Here is a 24,357-nt window from a genome sequence, read left to right on the forward strand (position 1 = left end):
AGTACAGATACATTCAAAGTACACCACCCCCATGCCAAATAATTAAATAATATATCATCCAGTGCATGGAGGATATATTATTTAGACACCTTCGGCGCCCAGCAATGCGACAATCCTGCACATGCAGACAAAATTGGGAGGGAGTGCTGTACAATAATTGACTTATTTATTGTGTAATTGAAAAAATAAATAGTAATCATAAAATAATTAATTTCTTAATCAATTGGTTAATAGCATACCTAAAACACCACCGTTTCATCCGCATCTCTAACTTTTTGAAACTTAATTAATTATTGAAATTTAAAAAATAATTTATTGATTAATTGATTAATCAATAAATCAAAAATACCCATTATAGCCAAATCACTTGGTTACTGTCATCTCCAAATATTAGCTTCCGAGCTCAAAAGGTGCCTCAGATTTTGCCCAGATAAGAAATAAAATAAATAATTCAAAATTAAAATAATCATAAAAATTTAAACTATTAATCAATTGGCTAAAAGCATACCTATACCACCACCATTTCAACCGAATCTGTAACTTTTTGGAATATAAATTAATTAAATAATTAATCGAAAAATGTAACAATTAATCAATTAATTGATTAATCAATAAATCAAAAATATCCTTTACAGCCAAATCACTTTGTCATGGTTGTGTCCACATATCAGCTGCCTATCTCAAAAGGTGCCTAATGTATTGTCCAGATAAGAAAGAAAATAAATACTTAATAAATCGATAATAATGAAATAATTAATCAATTAATTGATTAATAAAAAAAATAAAAAAACTGTTTTGCCAAAGCACATGTTCACTATTGTGCTCAAATTTCAGCTTCGTAGCTCAAAGTATGGCTGAGAAATCACCCAGAAAAAAGAAAAGAAAAACAAGAAAACAAAAAAAGAGCATACACACACACATATACACACATATATACACATACACACACACACACACACATATATATACACACATACATACACACACATACATACACACACACTCGCACACACACACATATACACACACACACACACACACACACACACACACACACACACACACATATATATATATTGTTGCGAATATGGAATTTGGCCTCCATATCCGCTTGTAAATATTCCCCTATTTTCTCCAATACTCCCCAACTTTCCCCAATCCCCCATTCCCTAGTCCCATTGCATGTAAATAACAATCAGTAGAGCCGACCTTCCCCTTATTCCCCCATTAAATGTCGTGCCCAGGTCCACCGCACCACACGTAGACAACTTTCGGACATCTTCCTAGTTATTCTTATTCTATGTCAGTTAAGGCCTCGTCTCCATTAATTATGACTCTTCGTTGCACCAGAATGTGATTATATGGCATCAGTAGTGAGTTTAGGACCTTTCCCATACCTCCTCCCATCTTCTTCCCCGTCTACAACAACAGAGGGGCACGGCGCTGCGCGGGGGGGAGTGTGCGTCCTCCCACCGGCTCGGTTCGCCGCCATCGACAATGTGCTCCAGACGATGCGCTCCAGACCATGCGCTCCACGGGGTTACCATGAAGGGGCTCCTTGTCAGCTCCTCGTCAAGGGCGGAGCCTGGTAAACCCCCCGCACGCACCCAATGAGAAGCAACGTGCCGATTCCACGAGGCGGAGCTAACGAGCCGAGGGCGTGTCACTCCCCGCCGGATATACGCGGCCACGCGCCGGATGTGACGTGAGATGCGCCCCCAGCTGGAGAAAGAAGGACCTGCGAGCGCTGAAACAGATGCGCCTGAGTTTGGAGAGGCCTGAGAAAGACCCGCCTGAGAAAGAACGTCACCTCTGAGCGCTGCGACGAGACCTCCCCGCATCTCTGGACCGAACCGTGTTGATCCTGCCCCGAGCCCAGGTGCACCTGGAGCCATCGCTACCTTGCCTTTCCTAGCCATCAATCCCCGTGTGAGTCAGCTTTGTCCCGTTTATCCGTCGTCTGTTGGGAATAATATAAGATTGTGTCTAAGTGCTTGTCTTTCTATGTTGTACCTCTCGTCCCTGTAATCTGACCTTCCGTAACGAATATAATCTCCTCCGGAGGTCTTGAGAACCGTATCCCTGGTGTCGTCATTTTATAACCCAGCCGTGTGTCTTCTTTTTCCTTATTGATCCAGCGTAGCGCGGCTTCGTCAACGTTCGGGTACAATCGGGTAATTTGTGCGGACACGACGGCCATTCCGCTCGGCCCACCTTAACATCAAAGTCGTGTCTGTAACAATTGGTTGTCAGGAGTTGGATTCGAACCTGGGACTAAATTTATTTAGCCCAAATTTTGGAACACCAATTGTACTATTAGAGTAACAATTGGTGTCGAGGAGTGAGATTCGGACCCGGGACTAAATTAGTTAGGCCCAAATTTTGGGAGGGAAAATCGATTCGGAGCGCGTACTGCGCTCGACAAAATCGAGCCGGAGCGCGGTCCCGCGGTTACTGCGCTCGCCGAAATTATAACGAAAAAAAAAAAAAAATTTGGATTTGTTTTACGAAACTCGAATTTTGCAAGTCGCGCTATGGCGGATCAAGACGGCTGGGGTCCGGTAGCGGAGAGTGAAGCAGGGTCGGTCCAGGACCAAATTGAGGGACATGAGGGACATGAGGAGAGCGAAACAGCGAGGGTAGCAGGCACGCAAAATGGCGCCTCGCAAGAGCGCGCGGTAGCCGAGCCCGCTGTATCAACGGGCTTTAACATGCAGCCGATTGACATACAGGCCCTCATTGCGCAGCTACAGGCAGCTGTACAGATGAGTATGGGGAGCCAAATTGAGCGATTGGGTGAGCGATTGGAGGGCCAAATGGGGGTAATGGGGAACCGGATGGATGCTCAGAGTGAGCAAATGAGGGTTGATAGTGGGCGATTAGAGGGCCAAATGGGGGTAATGAGGGACGAAGCGAGGGGTACTGGTGAGAAGGTAGACAAAAATTTTGAGGGGTTAGACAATGGGATAAAAGAGGTGAGAAATGGGTTAGAGGGGGTAGAAAATAGAATGGCTGCCCAGGAGAATCAGATAGAGGGAGTGAAAACTGGGTTAGAGGGGGTAGAAAATAGAATGGCTGCCCAGGAGAATCAGATAAAGGGAGTGAAAAATGGGGTAGAGGGAGAGGAGATCAGAAGAGGAGTGAGTGAGGAGGTCGGAGGAGTGCGCGAGGAGGTGAGGCACTGTAAGGAGCACATGGAGAAGGAGGTGAGAAAGGGGACTGTAAAGTTACAAGGGGGCATAGAGGACCTGACGCAGGAGGTGGAGCAGCTGACGGTGGGACAGACGGAGTTAGTGGAGCAGGTTCAAAGGAACACTGCGGTATTAGGAGGGTTGAAAGCGACACAGAAAGAAGTGGAAGAGGGGGTGAGCGAAATTAAGAAGCGACGGAGAGGGGATAACAAAGAGATAAAAGAGGAGATGAAAGAATTGGTCCAAAGTCTGTGTTTGGATCGTGATGTGCTCGTTAACCGGATGAGGGATTCGCAGGTGATGGAGGAGAAGCGAAGAGGAAGAGGACCCGGTGTAAGTGGTGACCAATATGGTCGTGCGTATGATGCGCCAGGGGATTTAATAAGCTTGGGGGTCGAGATGGACCCGGGTGTTCGTGAGAGGCCATTGGTGAAGTGTGCGACAGGTCTGGTGTGCGAAAAAGGAGGTGTGCAAGAAAGTCCGACTCTGGGGTGTGTGAGGAAAAAGTGCGTGCCAAGGAGTAGTGAGGGTGCTGGCGAGAATGAGTCGGTCGTAGCGCGTGTGCGAGGAAGCACGTGGAAGCGCGGTGTGGTGAGTGTTACAGGGGGTGTAACGGGAGTGTGCGCGAGGAAGGTGTGTGACGGACAGGTGCATGGGGAAAGAGTGCGCTGTCAAAGGCAAGGAAGAATGCACACCTGTGGTGAGTGTTACAGAGGGTGTGACGGGAGAGTGTGCGCGAGAAAGGTGTGTGACGGACAGGTGCACGAGGAAAGAGTGCGCTGTCAAGAGTAAGGGTGAGTGCGCTGTCAGGAATGGAGGTGAAAGTAGTGAGAGTGACATGGAGCGTGAGTTAGTTGTGACAGGTGAGCGAGGATGTACACCTGGAATAGAAGGATGCACACCTGGAATGGTAGAGCGTGAGTGGGAATGCACGCTGGAATTAGTGGTGAGGCACGTGGTTGGGTGTGCGAATGAGGGCACACCTGTGATTGTCACAGAGGAGGTGACCGAGGAGGGGGCGCGAAGCGGTGTATTGGTGAGGTGTGCGAGCAACGAATGTGTGCCACAGTGTTCGGTGGTCAGGTGTGTGACCAAGGCTGTGAGTGGAATGAGTGTACCGAGGTGTGTAAGGAAAGGTACGAGGAGAATGGGAACGGCTGGATGTGTGAGCAAGGAACGGGCTGCGGGGTGTAAGCGTCCAGGTGAAGCATCGACGTTAGACGGGGTAGAGTGTAGAACGACTTATGGCCGAATCGGGCCCTCGGTGCGTGCCGGGCCTCGCTTTGAACGGCCGCGTCCGTGCTCCACTAGGCGGAGCTGGCAGCCCGATAGAAAGGGTCGTCATGGCGACCACTTTTTGGTGAGGCATTCCGGCAGGCCGAGATCGAGCCATGGGATGGCTCCGTGCCGAGATGGTGCGTGGGATCTCGGCACGGGTAAGCCCCCGTCCCTGCCCCGAATGCCGGACGCATCCAGCCGCCGGCACAAAACAACCAGTATCCATTGCTTGGCTTTACGAAGCCGGGCTTTGGACAGGAATTGGCGCACCGAGAGGCAGTAGTGAGTAGACTGGGTGATGAGGTTAGTGTTTTGGCCCCGCAATTAGAGAAAAACAAAATTTGATGATTGGCAAGGGATTGGCAGTAGTGATTGGCAGATGATGGGCAGTGATTGGCAAATTTTTGATTTGTTGAAATTTGATGTGCAGAATTGGTAGCGAGAGACCCCCGATGTGGTGGGATGGCATCCCTGCCACCCTTCCCATGCGGGGGGCAAAGGAGCAATAGCTTATGGGGTGTATGGCAGTGAAAACTAGCCCGGGTGGGTTAGGATATGGTGTGTAGGGATCTAGAGAAGATGACCTTAGGTAACGTTAAGGTTAGTTAGTGACTGATACCTGTAGTGGGGACGCAGGTAGATTAGTGTGGATGATAATGACGAGGGAGCGCAATAGTTTAAAGGGACGACTGGGAAGCGCAAGTTTCAGAAGGGAGTAGTTAGCTGAGATGATGCCGTGTGTGTGAGAATTGAACAGGTGTGATTGCACAGGTGTGCAACTGGACAGGTGTGTGGAGCAGTGTGTGAGTAGTGAGTGTGTGGATCAGCGCGAATGCGCTTGGGGAGAGAAGGGTGCAGGTGGCACCAGGTGTGAGAGCACAGGTGTGCAAATACAGGTGTGTGGAGAGAGTTGGAGTAAGTGGTACGGAGTGGTGTGCATGGTGCGAAGGTGTGGATGGGGGAAGAGTGGACCCCTTTCACGAGTACCCGGGGCGGGTAGTGTAAGTGTTAGGTAGAGGGTACAGGTAAATTGTGGTTGGATATTGGCATCTGTGGTGCGGTTGCAGAATGGTGTTGTGGATGGGTGCATTAGTGTTGTGGAAATGGCTGGGCGTGTAGCCTGTTAGTGTGTGTAGTTGGTTGGGCACTCCACCACTGTGAGGATGTCGGCCAGGTGAGGCCGCAGGTGGGCTCTGGGAGCCGGTAGTTGTGAGTGGGTGCCTGAGGATCCCGGGTGTGGATCGGGTAGCCCAGTGCCAGAGAGGGCACCGAGTGGGGAGAGCGCCAGAGGGCCTGCCCCAGTTAGTTAGGTTAGGGTGAGGAGCTAGGTAAGCTCGGGTGGCAACTGCAGTGGTGGAGGTGTGCAGGTGGGTAGACCCGCTGGGAGAGGTACACGCCACAGCCCAGAAATTGTGCGAGGGCACCGGGAGATGAATCGGGGGAGTGAGACCCCAAATTGAAGAGCACCACAGTTTGGCCAATGGGAATTGGTTTTTAGAACCCATAGTGTAAGAGGGCCAATGGTTTGGCCGGAGAAAGACCCCGGGTAGTGTAAAGTTGTTAAAGTCATTTAGGAAATAGTTAGGATTGATGAACCTGTCGCACCATACGCAGCCACTTACCTGTGGTGATGATGATGACTCCACACCTGTGTTTTCTTGGTTTGTAGCAGGAAATGAGATTGCTGTGGATTTGTGAGACGCATCACGACGTGGATGAGACATTGGAGTGATTCCATCTCTCCCTCCCTAGGAGGGACTGATGATGAATTGGTGATGGCAAATTTTGATGTTCAGTTGGAGATGGCAAATTTTGATGAGAGTTGAAAATGGCAAATTTGATTGGTTAGGAGGGAGAGAAGACGAATTTGGTTTATGGGAGGAACGGGGAAGACAGTAGGGATGTTTGTTGATTTGTAAAGTAGATGTTTATGGGTAGTGTTGTGTTTTGTGGATACAGTAAGGGGTAAGGGAGGGGCCATGTAGGTTACCTGGTGGGGGGGGGGGGCGTACGATAGGAACGTACCTGTCTCACCTGGTTCCCATGTGCCCCCAGTTTGCATCACCTTACATTGCGTGCACTTTTGCGCCCTTACCACCTTACTCACTTGTCTGCTTCTTTTGTCTCCCACCTCCGAGGATCTGGCTTTGGGGTAGAGAGAGAGGAGAGAGAGGTGCTGGCTGCGCAGTTGTGGGCCTGCACTTTCGCTGTTTGCTGCCGGGATCGATACACCATATGGACCGCAATGTTTGTGGCCACCCACAATGGACCGCAGTTCGTTTGCGGCCAAGCACCACCCGGGGATGGACCTATGGGTCAACGTGGCACCTATGCCATACAGGTGAACCACTTTTAGTTAACACCAAGTGCACCACAAGAAGAGCAAGAGACACCTGCAGGGTTAGGGGTTGTCGAATTTATTTTTATTCCAATGAACAATGGTGACTGCACCGATTGGTGGTGGGGTGGTGCTTTTGATGCTGGGAAAGGGTGCTCTGCACGTTATTAAAGGCCGTCGGCCACAGAGCACTCGTGGGTTGGTGTATCGATGCTGGCAAGCGCGCTCTCTCTATGCATAACATCTGCATGTGTCCCTCCAAAAACAGGTCCTGGATCGTAGTGTAAATAGCAGCGTAGTCGTGTAAATAATGCTCCCTACCGGCTGTATGTGTAGTTTGAGAATTCTTTCCGGATTCGGTTATCCTGTGGGTGTGTTTCTGTGAGGAGAAGGGTGCAACGTCGCAGGGGGACATATTTACTCATTCGTGAATATCTGTAAAACTGTCGCACTCAGGGTAGAGTTAATAGTAGAGGGAACTACATTGCGTGCCACACTAAAGTAGGTAAAAATTTATCGGGTCGGGACGCCCCGAGGGTAGAGAAGGGTGCAATGTTGCGAATATGGAATTTGGCCTCCATATCCGCTTGTAAATATTCCCCTATTTTCTCCAATACTCCCCAACTTTCCCCAATCCCCCATTCCCTAGTCCCATTGCATGTAAATAACAATCAGTAGAGCCGACCTTCCCCTTATTCCCCCATTAAATGTCGTGCCCAGGTCCACCGCACCACACGTAGACAACTTTCGGACATCTTCCTAGTTATTCTTATTCTATGTCAGTTAAGGCCTCGTCTCCATTAATTATGACTCTTCGTTGCACCAGAATGTGATTATATGGCATCAGTAGTGAGTTTAGGACCTTTCCCATACCTCCTCCCATCTTCTTCCCCGTCTACAACAACAGAGGGGCACGGCGCTGCGCAGGGGGGAGTGTGCGTCCTCCCACCGGCTCGGTTCGCCGCCATCGACAATGCGCTCCAGACGATGCGCTCCAGACCATGCGCTCCACGGGGTTACCACGAAGGGGCTCCTTGTCAGCTCCTCGTCAAGGGCGGAGCCTGGTAAACCCCCCGCACGCACCCAATGAGAAGCAACGTGCCGATTCCACGAGGCGGAGCTAACGAGCCGAGGGCGTGTCACTCCCCGCCGGATATACGCGGCCACGCGCCGGATGTGACGTGAGATGCGCCCCCAGCTGGAGAAAGAAGGACCTGCGAGCGCTGAAACAGATGCGCCTGAGTTTGGAGAGGCCTGAGAAAGACCCGCCTGAGAAAGAACCGTGTTGATCCTGCCCCGAGCCCAGGTGCACCTGGAGCCATCGCTACCTTGCCTTTCCTAGCCATCAATCCCCGTGTGAGTCAGCTTTGTCCCGTTTATCCGTCGTCTGTTGGGAATAATATAAGATTGTGTCTAAGTGCTTGTCTTTCTATGTTGTACCTCTCGTCCCTGTAATCTGACCTTCCGTAACGAATATAATCTCCTCCGGAGGTCTTGAGAACCGTATCCCTGGTGTCGTCATTTTATAACCCAGCCGTGTGTCTTCTTTTTCCTTATTGATCCAGCGTAGCGCGGCTTCGTCAACGTTCGGGTACAATCGGGTAATTTGTGCGGACACGACGGCCATTCCGCTCGGCCCACCTTAACATCAAAGTCGTGTCTGTAACAATATGTACACACACACACACACACACACATATACACACACACACACACACACACACACACACACACACACACACACATATATACTTACACACACACGCACACACACACACTTACATACACATACACACACACACATAGACATGCACACACAGACACATACACACACAGACACATACACACACATACATACACATACATACACACACACACACACACACACACACACACACACACACACACACACATACATACACATACACACACACACACACACACACACACACACACACACACACACACACATACACATACACGATTGCAAAACCCTGTCTCCCGTTGCGTGGGGTGATGGGCTAAAACGAACAAGTAAATATAGATATATATTAACACATCATAGATAATGTGATGATCAAAGGGTTATGTTTGCCTCTTTAACCACCATATAGAAGCCTGGTGATGGCTTAACGGATAAGGTGGCTTGAGATTTTGTGGTCCTGAGTTTGAGCCCCTGGTAAACAGGGGCACTACATGAGCGGCACAGCCACACTTCCAGAAATGATTCAACCAGCAGCCACAGGCTGCGTATGAAAGAACAACGACAACCATATATATGCACACACAAAGTGAAAATGGCTAACCATGGCATGCGTAGCCAATTGGGCTTTCCAAGACAGTGAGACTTAAGGGCCTGTGAAGCTCGCAGAAACCACCCCCTGGGGGTTCATTTGGAGGGAGAACAAGAGACGAGCTTCCTGGTTCAACCCCAAGCCCAGACACGGTGAGCGTGAAAACGTAAGACGGTCCATTTGACAGGACTCCTTTCCGAACGACCAGTGCAGCACCAGAGGCTCCGGTTGATGTCGTGGTAATGTTGAGTGGAAATGGCTTCCCATCCTCACTCCACGCTGTCCAGCTGTACACGACCTGCGACCATCATTCAAAAAATAAAAATAAAAGGTCACAAACTAGAACGCCACTCAGTAGAGCGCATACTCCCGCCGTGGGTTTAGTTGGCATAATATGTTTTGTTTAACATCCCCTCTCCCCAAAACAATAAATGGAAAAGAAAGTAAGCTCTAACTGTCAGATAATTAATTTTGATATATCTCGGAATTAGAGGAGAAAAGCATCATTTAAGAATAAGAATAATAGCTTTAATACAGTAAAACAGAAAAAATATTTCCCCAAAAAAATCCCCAAAACAATTCCTGGATCCGGAATAATATCCTGAACTTCGCCAAAAACTAATCAATTCTTCCTTATCCCAAGGGAAATCATCCCACCAACTTTCATCCAAATCCGTGAAGAACTTTTCCAGATATCTTGTTCACAAACACACGAACACACACACACACACACACACACACACACACACACACACACACACACACACACACACACACACACACACACACACACACACACACGGATTGACACGATCGAATGCGTTACTCCCTGGTGGGAGTAATAAACCTGAAAATCGCAGAGCCAGAACCAGAATTATTTATTTGGTCTGGGAAGCCCATGCGAGGTTTCTTCTTCTTCAGCCTCTCACAACTCTGGGTGAATATGCGATCTTTTTAAAAAAAAGTTGGAATTTTGCCAAATCTGTTTTTTTCGTTTTTTAATAGACGGCGAAGCCGGTGTTGTGAATGAACGCGTACGTATTATGTTGAAAAGCCAGATTTTGCTGAATCCTTTGAGAATTTCGAAGCTTTGACGCATCAAATCGCTCCATGGAGGCCACCATCTTGTGGATGTGGAAGTATGCATAAAAAAATTGCGAAAAAGTTCAATAGGAGTTTGTTTCACCCGTCTTTGTTTGACTCACAATCTTATGCACCTCTAATTTGTAATTAAAATATTTTAAGACCAACCTCGTTCCCCGGACCCACACGGGCCCTGGTTATCTTCAACGAAAATCGTCACCAAACACCGGAACCAATGAGATTCGAGCATTTGAAAAAATATTTCAAAAACCAAATCGCTCCATGGAGGCCGCCATCTTGCCTATGCGGAAGTATGCATAAAACATTGAGAAAACGTTCAACAGAAAAAGTTCAATAGGAGTTTGTTTCACCCGTATTTTTTTGATTCACATTCTGATGCACCTCTAATTTGTAATTAAAATACTTTAAGACCAACCTCGTTCCCTGGGCTCGCACGAGCCCTGGTTATCTTCAACGAAAATCGTCACCAAACACCGGAACCAATGAGATTCGAGCATTTGAAAGCATATTTCAAAAAAGCTTATGACGCGTTTCGGAGGCTGAAAATGGCGTCAAATATTCTAAAATTGACGAAGAATTGTTTTGTAGAAATCTCGCGGCCAAAGGGGATAGTTTTTCACGGCCGGAAATATCCGAAGTTGAGACGGAATTCACCGAATTAATCAAGAAATAAATTTTATAAATTTTAATCTCATCCAGAATGCAAATGGTGTCATTTTGAACTAAGTACGGTACCTACTACACCTACCTACTACCAACTACCTAACTTACTGATGCCATAGTGATGGGTAAAATAGTGGCAAGAGGCTTTGGCTTCGCCGGCTCATTGTGGCTTTGCAGTCGGGTACTAGTATACCTGAGCCATTGACAAATCTGGAACTAAGTCTTCATAATTTCATCAAATACTGACACCGCGAATGACATTCGCTGAGCTAAATGGTGATATCTCTTCTGAGGTAAAAACAAACAAAAACAAAAACAGTTTTAAAGCATTATACGTATCAAACGATACATTTTATGAAACGGGGAAACCTAATACACACTTTGGTGGTTTTAAAATGACAAAATATGTCTTTATTAGAAGAAAAAAAAATGAACATTGAAGACGACGCTGCTAAAAAAAAAATACACCGCTCTAACGCATAACCACGAGTTTAAACTACATTTACAACAAATATGAAAACTATTTTCATATCACAATGTTAAATATAGAAAATATAGAAGATAAAGAAGATAATGTAAAAAAAAAATGAGCCCTATCTTCCAATGGTAAAAACATCCTTCAAAAAATTCCTGGATCGGGAATAATATCCTGAGCTTCACCAAAAACTAATCAATTCTTCCTTATCCCAAGGGCAATCATCCCACCAACTTTCATCCAAATCCGTTCAGAACTTTTCCAGATATCTTGTTCACAAACACACGAACACACACACACACACACACGGACACGAGTGAATGCATTACTCGCTTGCGGGAGTAAATATATTGTCCCAGGACTTCTCCATAATCACAAGAAGATTTAGAAGGACGAAACTGTTCATCGTCAAGGCAGTATGAACTAGATCAGGTACTCGGTAAAGCGGATAACTCCGCCAGGTTGAACAGTTTATGGTTTGTATGCCACTGATAGGCCGAGATCTGGATCCGGACCTGAACCAAAATCGAATGGGCTTGTTCTCGTCACCAAACCAACTCATCCACCATGTTTTGTCATAATCTGTCCACAGCTTTTTGAGATATCTCGTTAAATATCGTTTTTGGCCGATCCCTCAATGGTGAGAAATGACTAAGAATTCTAGTATCTGGATCCGGATAAAGATCGTCATCAAAATCTAAACAATTAGTCCTTCTCATACACTCAATCTGTCCACCAAGCTTCATCTGAATCCATCCACAACTTTTTGAGATATCCTGTTGACAGACAGACAAACAGACAGAGCGACAGGGGTGAAAACATATCCTCCATACACCTTCGGTGGCGCAGGTAAAAACGTTAAATTTTTTGAAAACAAGCTATTGTGGTTGAAACCAACCCTTTGCATTGCAAGCACCTACCTGGTTAAAATACTGAGCAGCACAACCTGCACAGGATCCAAGCAGTGTAACATGATGACTGCGCCCGGTAACAAAGCTTCCCAGGGTCTCGCATGAGGCACACTCGACCAAGACCGATGGAACACTCGCATTGGCAACAGTCACCTCAGGAACAAATGGCAGCATAATAAGATGTCTTTATTCAATCTTCTCGATAATTTTTAATGAACAGCATGTTTTTAATGGCAAATAGCATCAGCCCATTATCTGGTGAAAGATTATTATTATTATTATTATTATTATTATTTTTTGGATACAGAATCGAGGCTCGTGAAAGAGCTAACATTTATTTCACAAACAAATAAAACAGACAAACAAAATATATAAAAAGAGGGAGCGGTAGACAAGATGGGGAGAGAAGGGGAAGCACACAAACACAACATTTGAGAGCAGGGACATCGGGAGATGTGTGGGAGGGAGAGGGCTTGGGGGGAGGAGGCGTGGGAAGAGGGGGGGGGGGGTGGGTGGGAGAAGTATAAAACACAAGGACACCAAGGACTTCCAGGACAGAAGTTGGTATTTCAAAAAAGTGGATTTGGGGTGAAATTAGCGGGGGCAGAAAGATCAAGGTTTTGGATGGGGGAAGATAAGAGATGGTGGTGAACAGCTGTTTTAAAGACCTGGAGGGAGGAGTGGGATTGAAGAGAGTGAGGGAGTTTGTTCCAGAGGCGGGAGAAAAGAGGAATGAAGGAGTGAAGGTGAGCAGAGTCTTGATTTTGGCAGTTTAACCATAAGAGGGATGCAGGCAGATCTTGTGCGACCTGTAGGAATATTTGGGAGACAGAGCCCAGAGAGAGCTGGGGGGCAAGGCCGGAAAGGAGTCGGTAGAAGACGGAAAGACCACCAACCTGCCTGCGGTGAGTGAGTGAAAGGCCCTTGGAGTTAGCTTCATCGCGGGAGATTCCAATGATTCTGAACGCTTTGGTTTCAACAGCGTGAAGACGAGCTAGGTGTGAGGCAGGAGCACCAGCCCAGAGGGGAGAGCAGTATTCCATTGAGCTGCGGATGAAAGCCTTGTATGAGGTGAGGAGCTCCGGTGTGCAAAGGAAGGACTTCGCACGACGGAGGATGCACAGTCGGCGACTGGCTTTGGAGGCCAGATTTGAAATGTGGTTTTCCCAGGAAAGATCATGGCAGATAGTGAGACCCAAAACCTTGAGTGACAGAACTTCTTGGAGAGGATTATTCAGAAAGTGGATGGGAGGGTTGTCCAGTCGGTCTTTTCGGAGAGACATCCTAAGATTGTGAGATTTGTCAGGATTGAAAGACATGTTCCACTTGTTTGCCCAGTCTGTGATTTTGTCCAGGTCTGCAGAGAGTGAGGATGCTGCAGAATGCCGATCTGAGGGATGAGGAATGGAGAGACAGAGAGTAGAGTCATCAGCAAAGAGATAAAGAGGATTTTCAAGAGAGTCAGAGAGATCATTGATGAAGACCAGAAAAAGCACAGGGCCCAGAACACTGCCTTGGGGAACTCCCGCCTGAACAGGAAGAGGAGATGAGAGAAACCCATTCAAGGCCACACGTTGACTACGACTAGAGAGGAAGTCCACCAGCCATGCGTGGAGATTTCCATGGATACCAAAGGAGGAGAGTTTGGTGAGCAGAGCGGGGTGCCAGACCGTATCAAAGGCATGTGATATGTCGAGGGAGACAGCTCTAATTTCCTGTTTGGCATTGAGGACCTCCATCCATTGTTGAGACAGCAGAAGCAGCATGTCCAGAGTAGAGTGACCTCGTCTGAAACCAAATTGATGATCAGAGATCAAGCCATTGGAGAAGATGAAAGATTTCATATCCGAAGCAATGATGGATTCCATGACTTTGCTGATAATTGGGAGAAGGCTGATTGGGCTGTAGTTGCTAGGATCTGTTTTTGCACATTTTTTGTGCAAAGCGGTGATGTTGGCTGATTTCCAAGCAGATGGCAGATGACCTTGAGCAAAAGAGAGGGTGAAGAGAACAGAGAGAGGGAGTGAAAGAGTGGAAGAACAGGATTTTAGGACCCGCAGGCTGATGCCGTCAGGTCCAGTTGCAGAATCAGAGTCGAGGGTTGACAGAAACTTTTCCACCTTGTCAGGAGGAAAGGACACAGAGTCCAGGAGCAGCTGGGTACGACTGGGTACGGGGGGTACAGATAGGGATGGGTTTGGGACACAAGATTTAGAGGCAAACACAGAGTTGAGGCATTCAGCTTTTTCATGTGCGGAGTCAGCCGTGTAGCCATTTGAGGTGAGGGAGGGGATGGAGGGGGAACAAACACCAGAAACAGGTTTGACCAGATGCCACCAGGATTTGGAAGAGGGAGACAAATAAGAGAGTTTGGTCTTGAGAACGGAGAGATATTGTTTCCTGGCTCTCCTGAGGGTGGACACACACTTGTTTGGGCTTTGTGAAAGGAAATGAGATTTCTTTCCGTTGGATTTGCTTTCCAGGAGACGAAGGCAAGTTATTTCTGGGCAACAGCCTCACCACAAGATTCCGTGTACGATGGACGGGAGGAAGGGTATGACAATTTAAGACGTGATGGGATAAATCTGTGCATGAGAAAGAGCAATTTACTTTGGAAGAATTCCCAGGATGAGTTGATGTCAGAGGCGGTAGAGATGGGAGACCAGTCCAGATGGTTGATGGCTGCTTGAAGACCGTGCCAGTTGGCCTGATTGAAATGCCAGACTCGTCGACGCTGAGGAGGCTCTCTGAGAATGGTCAGAGAGATGTCCACTTGAACAAGCACATGATCAGATGAGCCGATTGGAGCAGAAGAAGAGCAGCAGACATTTTCATTGAAGTTAGTCATAACCAAGTCCAGAAGAGAAGATGCTCCGTTGACTGAGATCCGGGTCGGGAAATTGACAGATTGTGTCAGTCCCAGTGAGTCGCAGAAGTCCTTTGCTGAGGAGCCATGGCTGGTGAGAGAGGTAACCACACCCAGCCAACTGGCATGGTGACAATTGAAATCACCACATATGAGGAAGAGAGAGTTGGGATGGGTCGATAGAAGTTGGTCCATATTATCAGACAGCGAGATGTAGATGGAGTCATCACTGTTTGGTGGATGGTACAACACACATATGAACAAAAGGTGGGAGCGAAGGGGAAGCCGTAGCCAAAGGTATTCCTGGGGGTGAGGTGGAGAGAGGGCAGTGCAGTGCGAGTGAGGAAGACAGTTTTTTATAAAGATAGCAACCCCACCTCCAGGACGAGGCTCAGGTCTATCATACCGGAGGAGGGAGTAACCTGGGAGAGATACCAAGGAATCAGAGACAACATGAAGGAGGAAAGTTTCTGTTCAGCAGATCATGTCTGGTTTGTCAGAAGCAACCTGTATGGAGAGATCAGTCAAGTTTGAGCGAAGGCCCCGAATGTTTGAGGTCCATACCGTTAATGAAGAGGAAGGGGGAGCATCGGATACAGAACAAGGGGGGGGGGGTAGGGTAAGATGTGGAAGAGGAGGGAGAGGTAGGGAGAGCTGTTGAAGGTGTGTCAGAGATTTCAGAATAGCTTGGAGAAAAGGTAGAATGGGGCAGCCAAAAGGTTTGATGGTGATTGGGTGATGCACAGTGAGGTGTTATTTGAGGAGGGGGAAGAGCGAGGCAGAAGGTTGGGTGAGATGAAGGTGAAAGTTGGAAGGGGGAAGAAGTGGGGAGGACGCTTTGAGGAGGAGGGGTGAGAGTGGAGTCTAGGAGGGAAGGAGCGAGGGAGAGTCTCGGAGGGGAGGGATGTGGGGGGAGTTTAGGAGGGAATGGGCAAGGGCGGAGATTTGAAAGGGATGGGTGATGGGGAATATTTGGAGGGGAGGGGCAAGGGGGAAGATTTGAAAGAGATGGGTGATGGGGCATATTTGGAGGGGAGGGGCAAGGGGGAAGATTTGGAGGGGAGGGGTGATGGGGAAGTTTTGGAGGGGAGGGGTGATGGGGAAGTTTTGGAGTGAAGTGGTGATGGGGAAGATTTGGAGGGGAGGGGCAAAGGGGAAGATTTGAAAGAGATGGGCGATGGGGAAGATTTGGAGGGGAGGGGAAAGGGGGTAGATTTGGATGGGAGGGGTGATGGGGAAGTTTTGGAGGGGAGGGGTGATGGGGAAGTTTTAGAGGGAAGGGGTGATGGGGAAGATTTGGAGGGGAGGGGTTATGGGGAAGATTTGGAGGGGAGGGGTGAGATTGGATTTTAGAAAGTGTACGATTAATGGGAAACGAACGTTTATTGCAAAATGAGTGTCTTGTGACCTTCGAGTCAAAAATACGTTTGAGGACGCTGAATGAGGGGTGGAGTACAACAACAACAACAACATGCATTTTAAGGCCATGTTCCCTGCTAGAGCCGGGGTTAGCCTTGCGGTCCCCATGACAATCGTCTCCATTTTGCCCTATTTTCTGCATCTCTCCTTGTTAACCCCCTTGCCCGCATTTCTTCTTCCACCATCTTTAGCCAAGTCTTTCTCGGTCTTCCCCGTCCTCTACTTCCTTCTACATTAACTTCCATCACTCTTCTCAACCAGTCACTTTCATCCTTCCTCAATACATGACCAAACCATCTCAACCTGTTCCTCTTCACAGCATCAATCACAGGCAATATTCCCATCATCTTTCGCAATTCATCATTTGTCTTCCTCTCTCTCAACGATACTCCGCACATCCATCGAACCATTCGCATTTCCACCCTTTCCAGCCTTCGTTGCTGCTCTACGTTCATTACCCATGTCTCGCTCCCATAAATCATAACACTTCTCACACATACAGCATACACCTTTCCCTTCAGCTTCAGCGACACTCTCCTCCTCATCAGCACGCCACTCAGTTCCCGAAACTTCTTCCATGCACATCTCACTCGAGCAACCGTTGCCGAGTCTGATCCACCTTCTCCATTCAGCATGTCTCCGAGGTAGCAAAATGTTTTCACACCTTCCAGCTTCACGCCGTCTCCAAGATCCAACTCAACATTTCCTCCATCTGCAGCTCCCTCTGTGCACACCTTACATTTGAATGTAGCTGCCACACTGGTTAATGACCCTCTCAGACCACTACATTTTTGATGAACCCACTCAGCGCACATTGTACACTGAATGGAGTTCACTCCGACACCCTTCCTACACACAGCACAGGGCCACTTCCCAGTTCTTTCCACCTCACCACATGCTTTACCACTTGCCATCACCTTTGTCTTTCCGATATTCACCTTCAGACCTTTTGTCTCCATACATTCCTTCCACTTGTTCATCTTTTCCTTCAGTCCATCCATACTTTCCGCAATCAACACCAGATCATCTGCATACAACAACTCCCACGGTAAACCCTCCTTTACGGTCTGAGCCAGCACCTCCATCACAGCTACAAATAGTAGTGGACTTAGTACCGACCCCTGATGCACTCCCACCTTCACCTCAAACTCACCACTTTTCCCGTCCTTCGTCCTTACAGCTGTGCGTGCTCTTTTGTACATTGCCATCACTACTCTGATCAACCATTCCTCCACTCCTAACTTCCTCAATGCCCATGTCAATACTTTGCGTGGAACCCTATCGAATGCTTTCTCCAGATCAACAAACCCAAAAAACAACTTCTTCCTCTTATCCATGTACTTCTCCTGCAACTGTCTCACAATGAAAAGCGCATCTGTCGTTCCTCTTCCTGGCATAAATCCAAACTGCATTTCGTCGATCTTCACTTTCTTCCTTATCCTCCTCTCCAACACCCTTTCCAATACCTTCATTCCATGCTCCAATAACTTTATCGCTCGGTACGAGCCACACTCCAGAGGGTCACCTTTCCCCTTGTATAGAGGGACGAGGGTACTCAGTTCCCAATCCACTGGAATGCGGCCTTCTTTCACCACCAAATTACAGATCTCTGTCATTCTCTTCACACCCCAACTTCCTGCTGCCTTCAACATATCTCCCACAACTCCCGTCGGCCCTCCCGCTTTTCCACTCTTCATTGCTTTTATCGCTTCCTCAACTTCCTTCTCAGTTATCTTCTCTGCCGGTCCTAAAACTGGGTTACTCTCTATGTTGCCATCCCATTCATTCTCTGTATTCAACAGCATTTCCATATATCTTTTCCATCTTCCTTTAATTCCATCTGGGTCGCCAACGATTTGTCCCACTTCATCCTTCAAGCAACTCACCCCCATCACATCACACCTCTCTTTCGCTCTCTGCTTTGCAATCCTGAATACTGCTTTCTGACCCTCTTCCGAATCCAAGCGTTCTCCGAACATTTTCCTACATGCCTCCTGCGCCTTTGCTACCTCTTTCTTTGCAGCCTTCCTGGCTGCCTTATAACTTTCATGCTCTGCTGTTTCTGCTCCCGTACCCTTCGCCTTCTGCCACTCTTTGAACTTCTTCCTCTTCTCGTCAATCCTCTTTCCAACTTCATCATCCCACCACCATGTTTCCGAGTGCTTCGGTGGTCCTTTTGTCCATCCACATACCTCACCAACGGCTCCCAACAGACTAGCTTTCATTGACATCCAACCACTTTCAAGCTCAACCACATCATCCTCTACCCTACTCAGCCTCTCTTTTAATGCCTCCCTTACTGTCACCTCTTTCAACCTCCACACCTTCATTCTCGGTTGGTACTTCACCCGCCGGGTGGAGTGCAGGAGAGTTTCTGTTTTACTTTAAACTTAAATGATTATAACTTTAAACTCGATATTTTCCTGACTTTCATGAACTCTTCTGTTGGGCTTAAGATATTGGGGTGTTGACTTCAAGCCCCTGCCATTCTATTGAAATAACACCAGGTGCGTTGACTCAGCCTGTCATCCTTCCAATGTCAGCAAAATGAATACCAACTTACTGGAAATAGGGGGAACTACATCAGTCGCACAGCCGCACTCCCAGCAAGGACGCAACCGGCAGGCACAGGCTGCATACAAACAAATAAGAAAACCACTCGGAGGAGCGCATACCTCTACCAGGCTGAATGGTTCACATTTTGTATCCCACTGACAGGCCGGATCTAGATCCGGACCTGAACCAAAATCGAATCAGTTTGTTCTTGTCACCTAACCAACTCATCAACCTAGTTTTGCCATAATTCCTCCACAACTTTCTGAAATATGGTACTGTCGGACCCTGATATTCGCAAGGGATACATTCCTGATAAATGTCGCAAATGTTGAATCCGCAAATGTGGGGGCATTGTTTCATTGGAAAAAGGGGGAATATGTTCCAGGCGGTTCGAGATCCATAAGGGAAAAATCAAAATGTGAATGATAGGGTCACAAATGTCAAACCCACAAATGTGGGGGCATTGCTACTTTGGGAAAAGGGGGCATAGGTTCCAGGCGGTTCGAGATTCATAAGGGAAAAATTTAAAAATCACATGAAAAACCACGAATATGTGAATGATAGGGTCACGAATGTCGAACCCACAAATGTGGGGGCATTGCTCCTTTGGGAAAAGGGGACATAGGTTCCAGGCGGTTCGAGATTCATAAGGGAAAAATAAAACATCCCATGAAAAACAACGAATACGTGAATGATAAGGCCACGAATGTCGAATCAGGTCAGAAAAACCACAAATATGCCCGCAAAAAGAATATCAAATCATGTGGTAGGGATGCTTTATGCGCATGTACAGCTACTTTATGCGTGACAAATGGAACTTGCCTTTAGAACTGTGATGTGCGTGGCTGGTGGGAAATGGTTTATGCAAGAATTGGCATGTGCTGTTCTTTTTTTGTTCTTTTTGGGAAATGTTCTCTTTTGTGCTTGCGAAAAACCACGAATACGTGAAGCACAGGGCTGCGAATGTTGGGAACACGAATGTCAAGGTCCGACAGTAGAAATCGTTTTTGGCCACATCTCGCAATGGCTAAAAATCACATAGAAATAAAAAAACATCTCTTATCTGGATTCGGATCTTCACCAAAATCTTTTTTTTATCTTTCAAATTTACGGATTCGGATTTAATCAAAATAGAAAAATTTTTTTTGTGTGTGATTAATGTTAGCTCTTACACGAGCCTCGATCTTGTATCCAAAAAAAAAAAACCTAACCATTTAGTCTTTGCCAAACACCCAACCTCTACCAAATTTCGTCCAAATTTGTCCACAATCTTTTGAGATATCCTGTTCACAAACTAACTAACAAACAGACGGGTGAAAACATAAGTTACATCCACCTTCGGTGGTGGAAGTGATAATCAGTAAGGTTATGACGTGCTACGAAAGGATGTACCATTTGGAAAGTACCGCTGGACTCTTTCCCATCCTTGCTGACCGTCAACGAGAAGTTGTAATGGGAGGATGGCTTCAGGCACCGGACCGATAACACGACCAAGCTGCTGTTCAAACTCCAGTCGAAGCAGGTCTTGTGAAGCTGTACAAAGTTCATCCCAACAATGTATTTACATCATTTCCACATACACTAATTGCAACAGTTTGTGTCCTGCATAGCTCATATGAAAGCACAAAGCGTTCACACCTGACCTGATGTTGCACGATGAGATAATCATCCGAAAATACACAATTTGCTGTCTGTCTGTCTGACGAATTTTGACCCCGCTACATTCCGTCCTTACTTATCCAATCTCAACCAAACCTGACAGGATGACGAAGGGTTACATAATGAAGGTTGTAGCGCATTCATTTGCCCCACTACCTAAGGGGGTTTACTCCCCCAAGCGGCTTTTCCCCGCCATTGCCACCAATGGGTTGCGTGTTGAGGTGTATAGCCATATTTAGTTAGCTTTATCATGGCGTTTTTCCAAGGCCACTTCCAATAGTAAAACTAATGATAATAGCATAATATTATTGTTATTACAAAACAATATTTGCATAATATTATTGTTATTACAAAACAATATTAATACTAATAATGTCCCATCTCCCCAAGGTGTTTTTCCACCTTGAACAAATGTCGAGTCAACGTTTATAAATAGCTTAGCATGGCGTTTTCATGGCAGCAACGGCCCAATGGCCTCCACCAGAAGTAAAAATATTATAAACCACAAACATGTATGATTAGCTTTTTAAACATTCGTTAATGCTGTTTATAATAATAAACAAAGAAATTTGGAGGAATCCCAACATCCGTGAGGTAAGTTTAACTTACAGAACTGAGCAAAGATCTACTGTGCTCTATATACCCCATAAAGGTTGGGTAAATAACATGACCTTTCCTGCCGCTAAAGTGGCGCAATTCGCGGCGGCCTTTTGAAAATCGTGCTTGCTGTTTAACACGAAACTGAAAGGGAGGAAGCCCGGGGTGTGCTCATTTACCAAGCTGCTAGCTAGTGCTTGCCACACCGGCCGTTCCTTAATGGTTTTGAATGGAGTGCTTTCTCGAATGCCTAAACCACTTGCCAATCTCTCCACAAGAAACTTGATAAATGAACACACACCCAATGTTCTTGAGAACTGACCATCGATCGACTGTAATCTATATACCCCAAAGAGGATTGACCCTTCCTGCCGCTCCTGTAGTGGGCGGGTGTACTAGACATACTAAAATACGCAATATGGTGTCCGTCTGTCTGTCTGACGATTTTTGACCACAATGCATTTGGTCGTTACTAACCCAATCTCAGCCGAAACACGTGACCAATGACATAATCGTTATTTTTATTTTCTCCACCAATTTATCCCTCGATGACGCTCAAGAAATTTCATCTTGATCGGATGAAGTTTTGTACTTGTCAAATTATGATGTCATAATGGAGGAACCTATGACATCATCATTAACATATTTTATTCCCCATGGAGAGTTCTTTACAATGAGCCATGTCTCAATTTTTCCTATTCAGCGCTTTCAGAGATATAGAGGTGCAATTTTTTGGTTTTTCCAAGATGGCGCCCATACCACGTGACCTATGGCGTCATAATTATCATTAAAAATATATACAGATGGATATACAGGTGGTGAAAATTTCCTGTCAATCGGACCAACGGTTGCAGAGAAAATCATATTTATTCTGTGCGGACAATCAAACAAACAAACAAACCGACTCAAATGCAATAATACTCTCCCCTCTGGCGAGGGTAAACATAATTTGTGCCAAATTTGGTCACAATCCCATCAGCGGTTTTGCTGAAGCGGAAAAAGTTGCAAGTATTTAAGGACGGACAGACTGACGGACGGACGAACTGACGGGTGCACGTCATTCCAAATAGGAAAAACGTCTTCCCAAGTCCTCCAAAGAGAGTACTCTCGACTTTCTCACAAGTCGACCTACTGGCTACTTCCTTCTCTTCGGTGAGCGTGTCCATCTCGAACTGACTGCAACATTCTGCTGGACTCCAAAGGCGCACGAGCGTCCAGGTTTTCTCCCAAAACTGCCCACCTTGAACGCTTCTAGCGTGGCGCGACCGGGTATTCAGACTCTCAAAGCCTGAATGCCCGCACAGGTGTCTCTACCCATGCTCCGCAAACCGTTAGCTCTAAGGGGAGCCCTTCTCTGGCCTTCCCCGCTAACGGATGACCTCCCCGACGATACCTTTGTGTCGCCGGGCTAGGCCCTCCAAGGGAGTATTCCGACTTCCTCTCAGGTCGGCCTCCTTCCCCTTGTACCATGGACGAGGTGTTTTGGGGCGCGCGCCCGTGTACGCCACCACCCAACACTCCCGCTGGGCCTACCCATGTCCAAACGTGAGCCACGTCCAGCCACTTTCCAACGCTTGCGACACGTCGTGTGTCCAAGCCGCTCGGCCTCCTGGTACACTCTCCCCCTGCTCAGGCCTAAGCATCTTTTACCTCCTATAACAAACCACTGCACACAGTTCATTCCCCTTTACCTCTTTGTTCTTGGATCTGTGCCGGAGATCAGCCAAGACAGGCCCCTTTGCTCAGTGGTGGCAAAAAAGTCACTGATATTCTGAGAAAGATCTCACCTGTTACTGGGGCCCTGGACTTTGCCGCCACCGAGTCAAAGAACCGTCCCTCTCCCCTCCGGACAAGATCCTGTCCATGACGCCAGCTGTGGTGGCAGCAGTCAGCCCCCCGTTCCCTCTTAACCCCAGGAAGAACCCCAGGAGGCACTGGAACTGGGGTACATGAGGTTTATTATAGAAATTATTAATTAACGTGCTTGGAATATTTCAGAGATACCAAGTGGGCAGTCCCTTACATAAACAAGTGGCTGCCTCGATCGGCACACACTGAAACATTAGAGTTCTCACCGTCAAGGCGGTCATTATACATGGTTCACACCCTCCCCCCCTCCCCTCATCCCATACTGAGAAATCAAAGAGGTGGTCCAGACAGTGAGGAGCCTCAGGGGGGGGGGGGGCAAGGCCACAGGGAGACCATAACACGGCTGGGGAGCGGAGTGACAATACACAGTCTGCTTCCCGCCTCGCTCGGATCTCCCAGGTGGACATCGTCTAGCAGAGAGTGGAAATGTCATTTATGGTCTTAGACTGCCCCCCAGAGGATTGGGAGGGTATCGCGGGGGAAAAATACTCATTATTCTGGCATACTTAGAATCACTGCCATGACACGCACAGACATCGCATAAGCCCACTGAATTTCGTTCCAGGTGAGCTAAAATTAGACAGGAGGAGGTGAAAATTTGCTGTTAATTGGACCAACGTTTGCAAAGAAAATCATATTTATTCTGTGTGGACAAAGACAGGAAAACAAACAAACAGACAAACAGACTCAAATGCAATACCCTCCGCCTCTGGCGAGAGTAATAACAACACTTGTGATCAGAGCACCATATTAATGATATTACAAAACAATATCTTACGGATGTAAATTTTATTATCGGGAATCTAGAAAGGTGAGGCCTGGTCTGATATTTTAAATGACCTGATCTAACTTAAGTAACAGGAATAATAATTGGCAATAATAATAAGGATAATAACATGACCCCCTGCCGCTTCCGCAGTGAGCATAAAACAAACAATTGGAATCTTCAAGACAACAACACCACCTGAAGATTTACAGCCATTTTCAGTGAAACATCATTTCTGTGAATCTTCATCATTCAAACCTGTCTGTCTGTCAACACAATGACTGAAAATCGTTCAGCCTAAAGGAAGTGGAATTTTACAATTTAGGATGGCATGAACTAATATAACAAGAATTATAAATAAACATCACCGG

General features: G+C 47.0%; 1 protein-coding gene across 1 annotated transcript in view; it reads right to left on the bottom strand.

Moving 5' to 3' along the window:
• The window catches only part of LOC137428138 (polycystin-1), a 211,301-nt gene that overhangs the window by 146,583 nt on the left and 40,361 nt on the right, over positions 1-24,357 (bottom strand). Inside the window, exons 12-14 of the mRNA XM_068118069.2 lie at positions 20,488-20,628; positions 12,264-12,407; positions 9,114-9,399 (exon numbers count right to left, since the gene is read on the bottom strand). Coding sequence (XP_067974170.2) covers positions 9,114-9,399; positions 12,264-12,407; positions 20,488-20,628 — 571 coding nt within the window. The remainder of the gene's footprint in view (positions 1-9,113; positions 9,400-12,263; positions 12,408-20,487; positions 20,629-24,357) is intronic.

The sequence above is a fragment of the Myxine glutinosa genome, chromosome 5 (assembly GCF_964187855.1).
Source record: "Myxine glutinosa chromosome 5, kmMyxGlut1.1, whole genome shotgun sequence".
NCBI lineage: Eukaryota > Metazoa > Chordata > Myxini > Myxiniformes > Myxinidae > Myxine > Myxine glutinosa.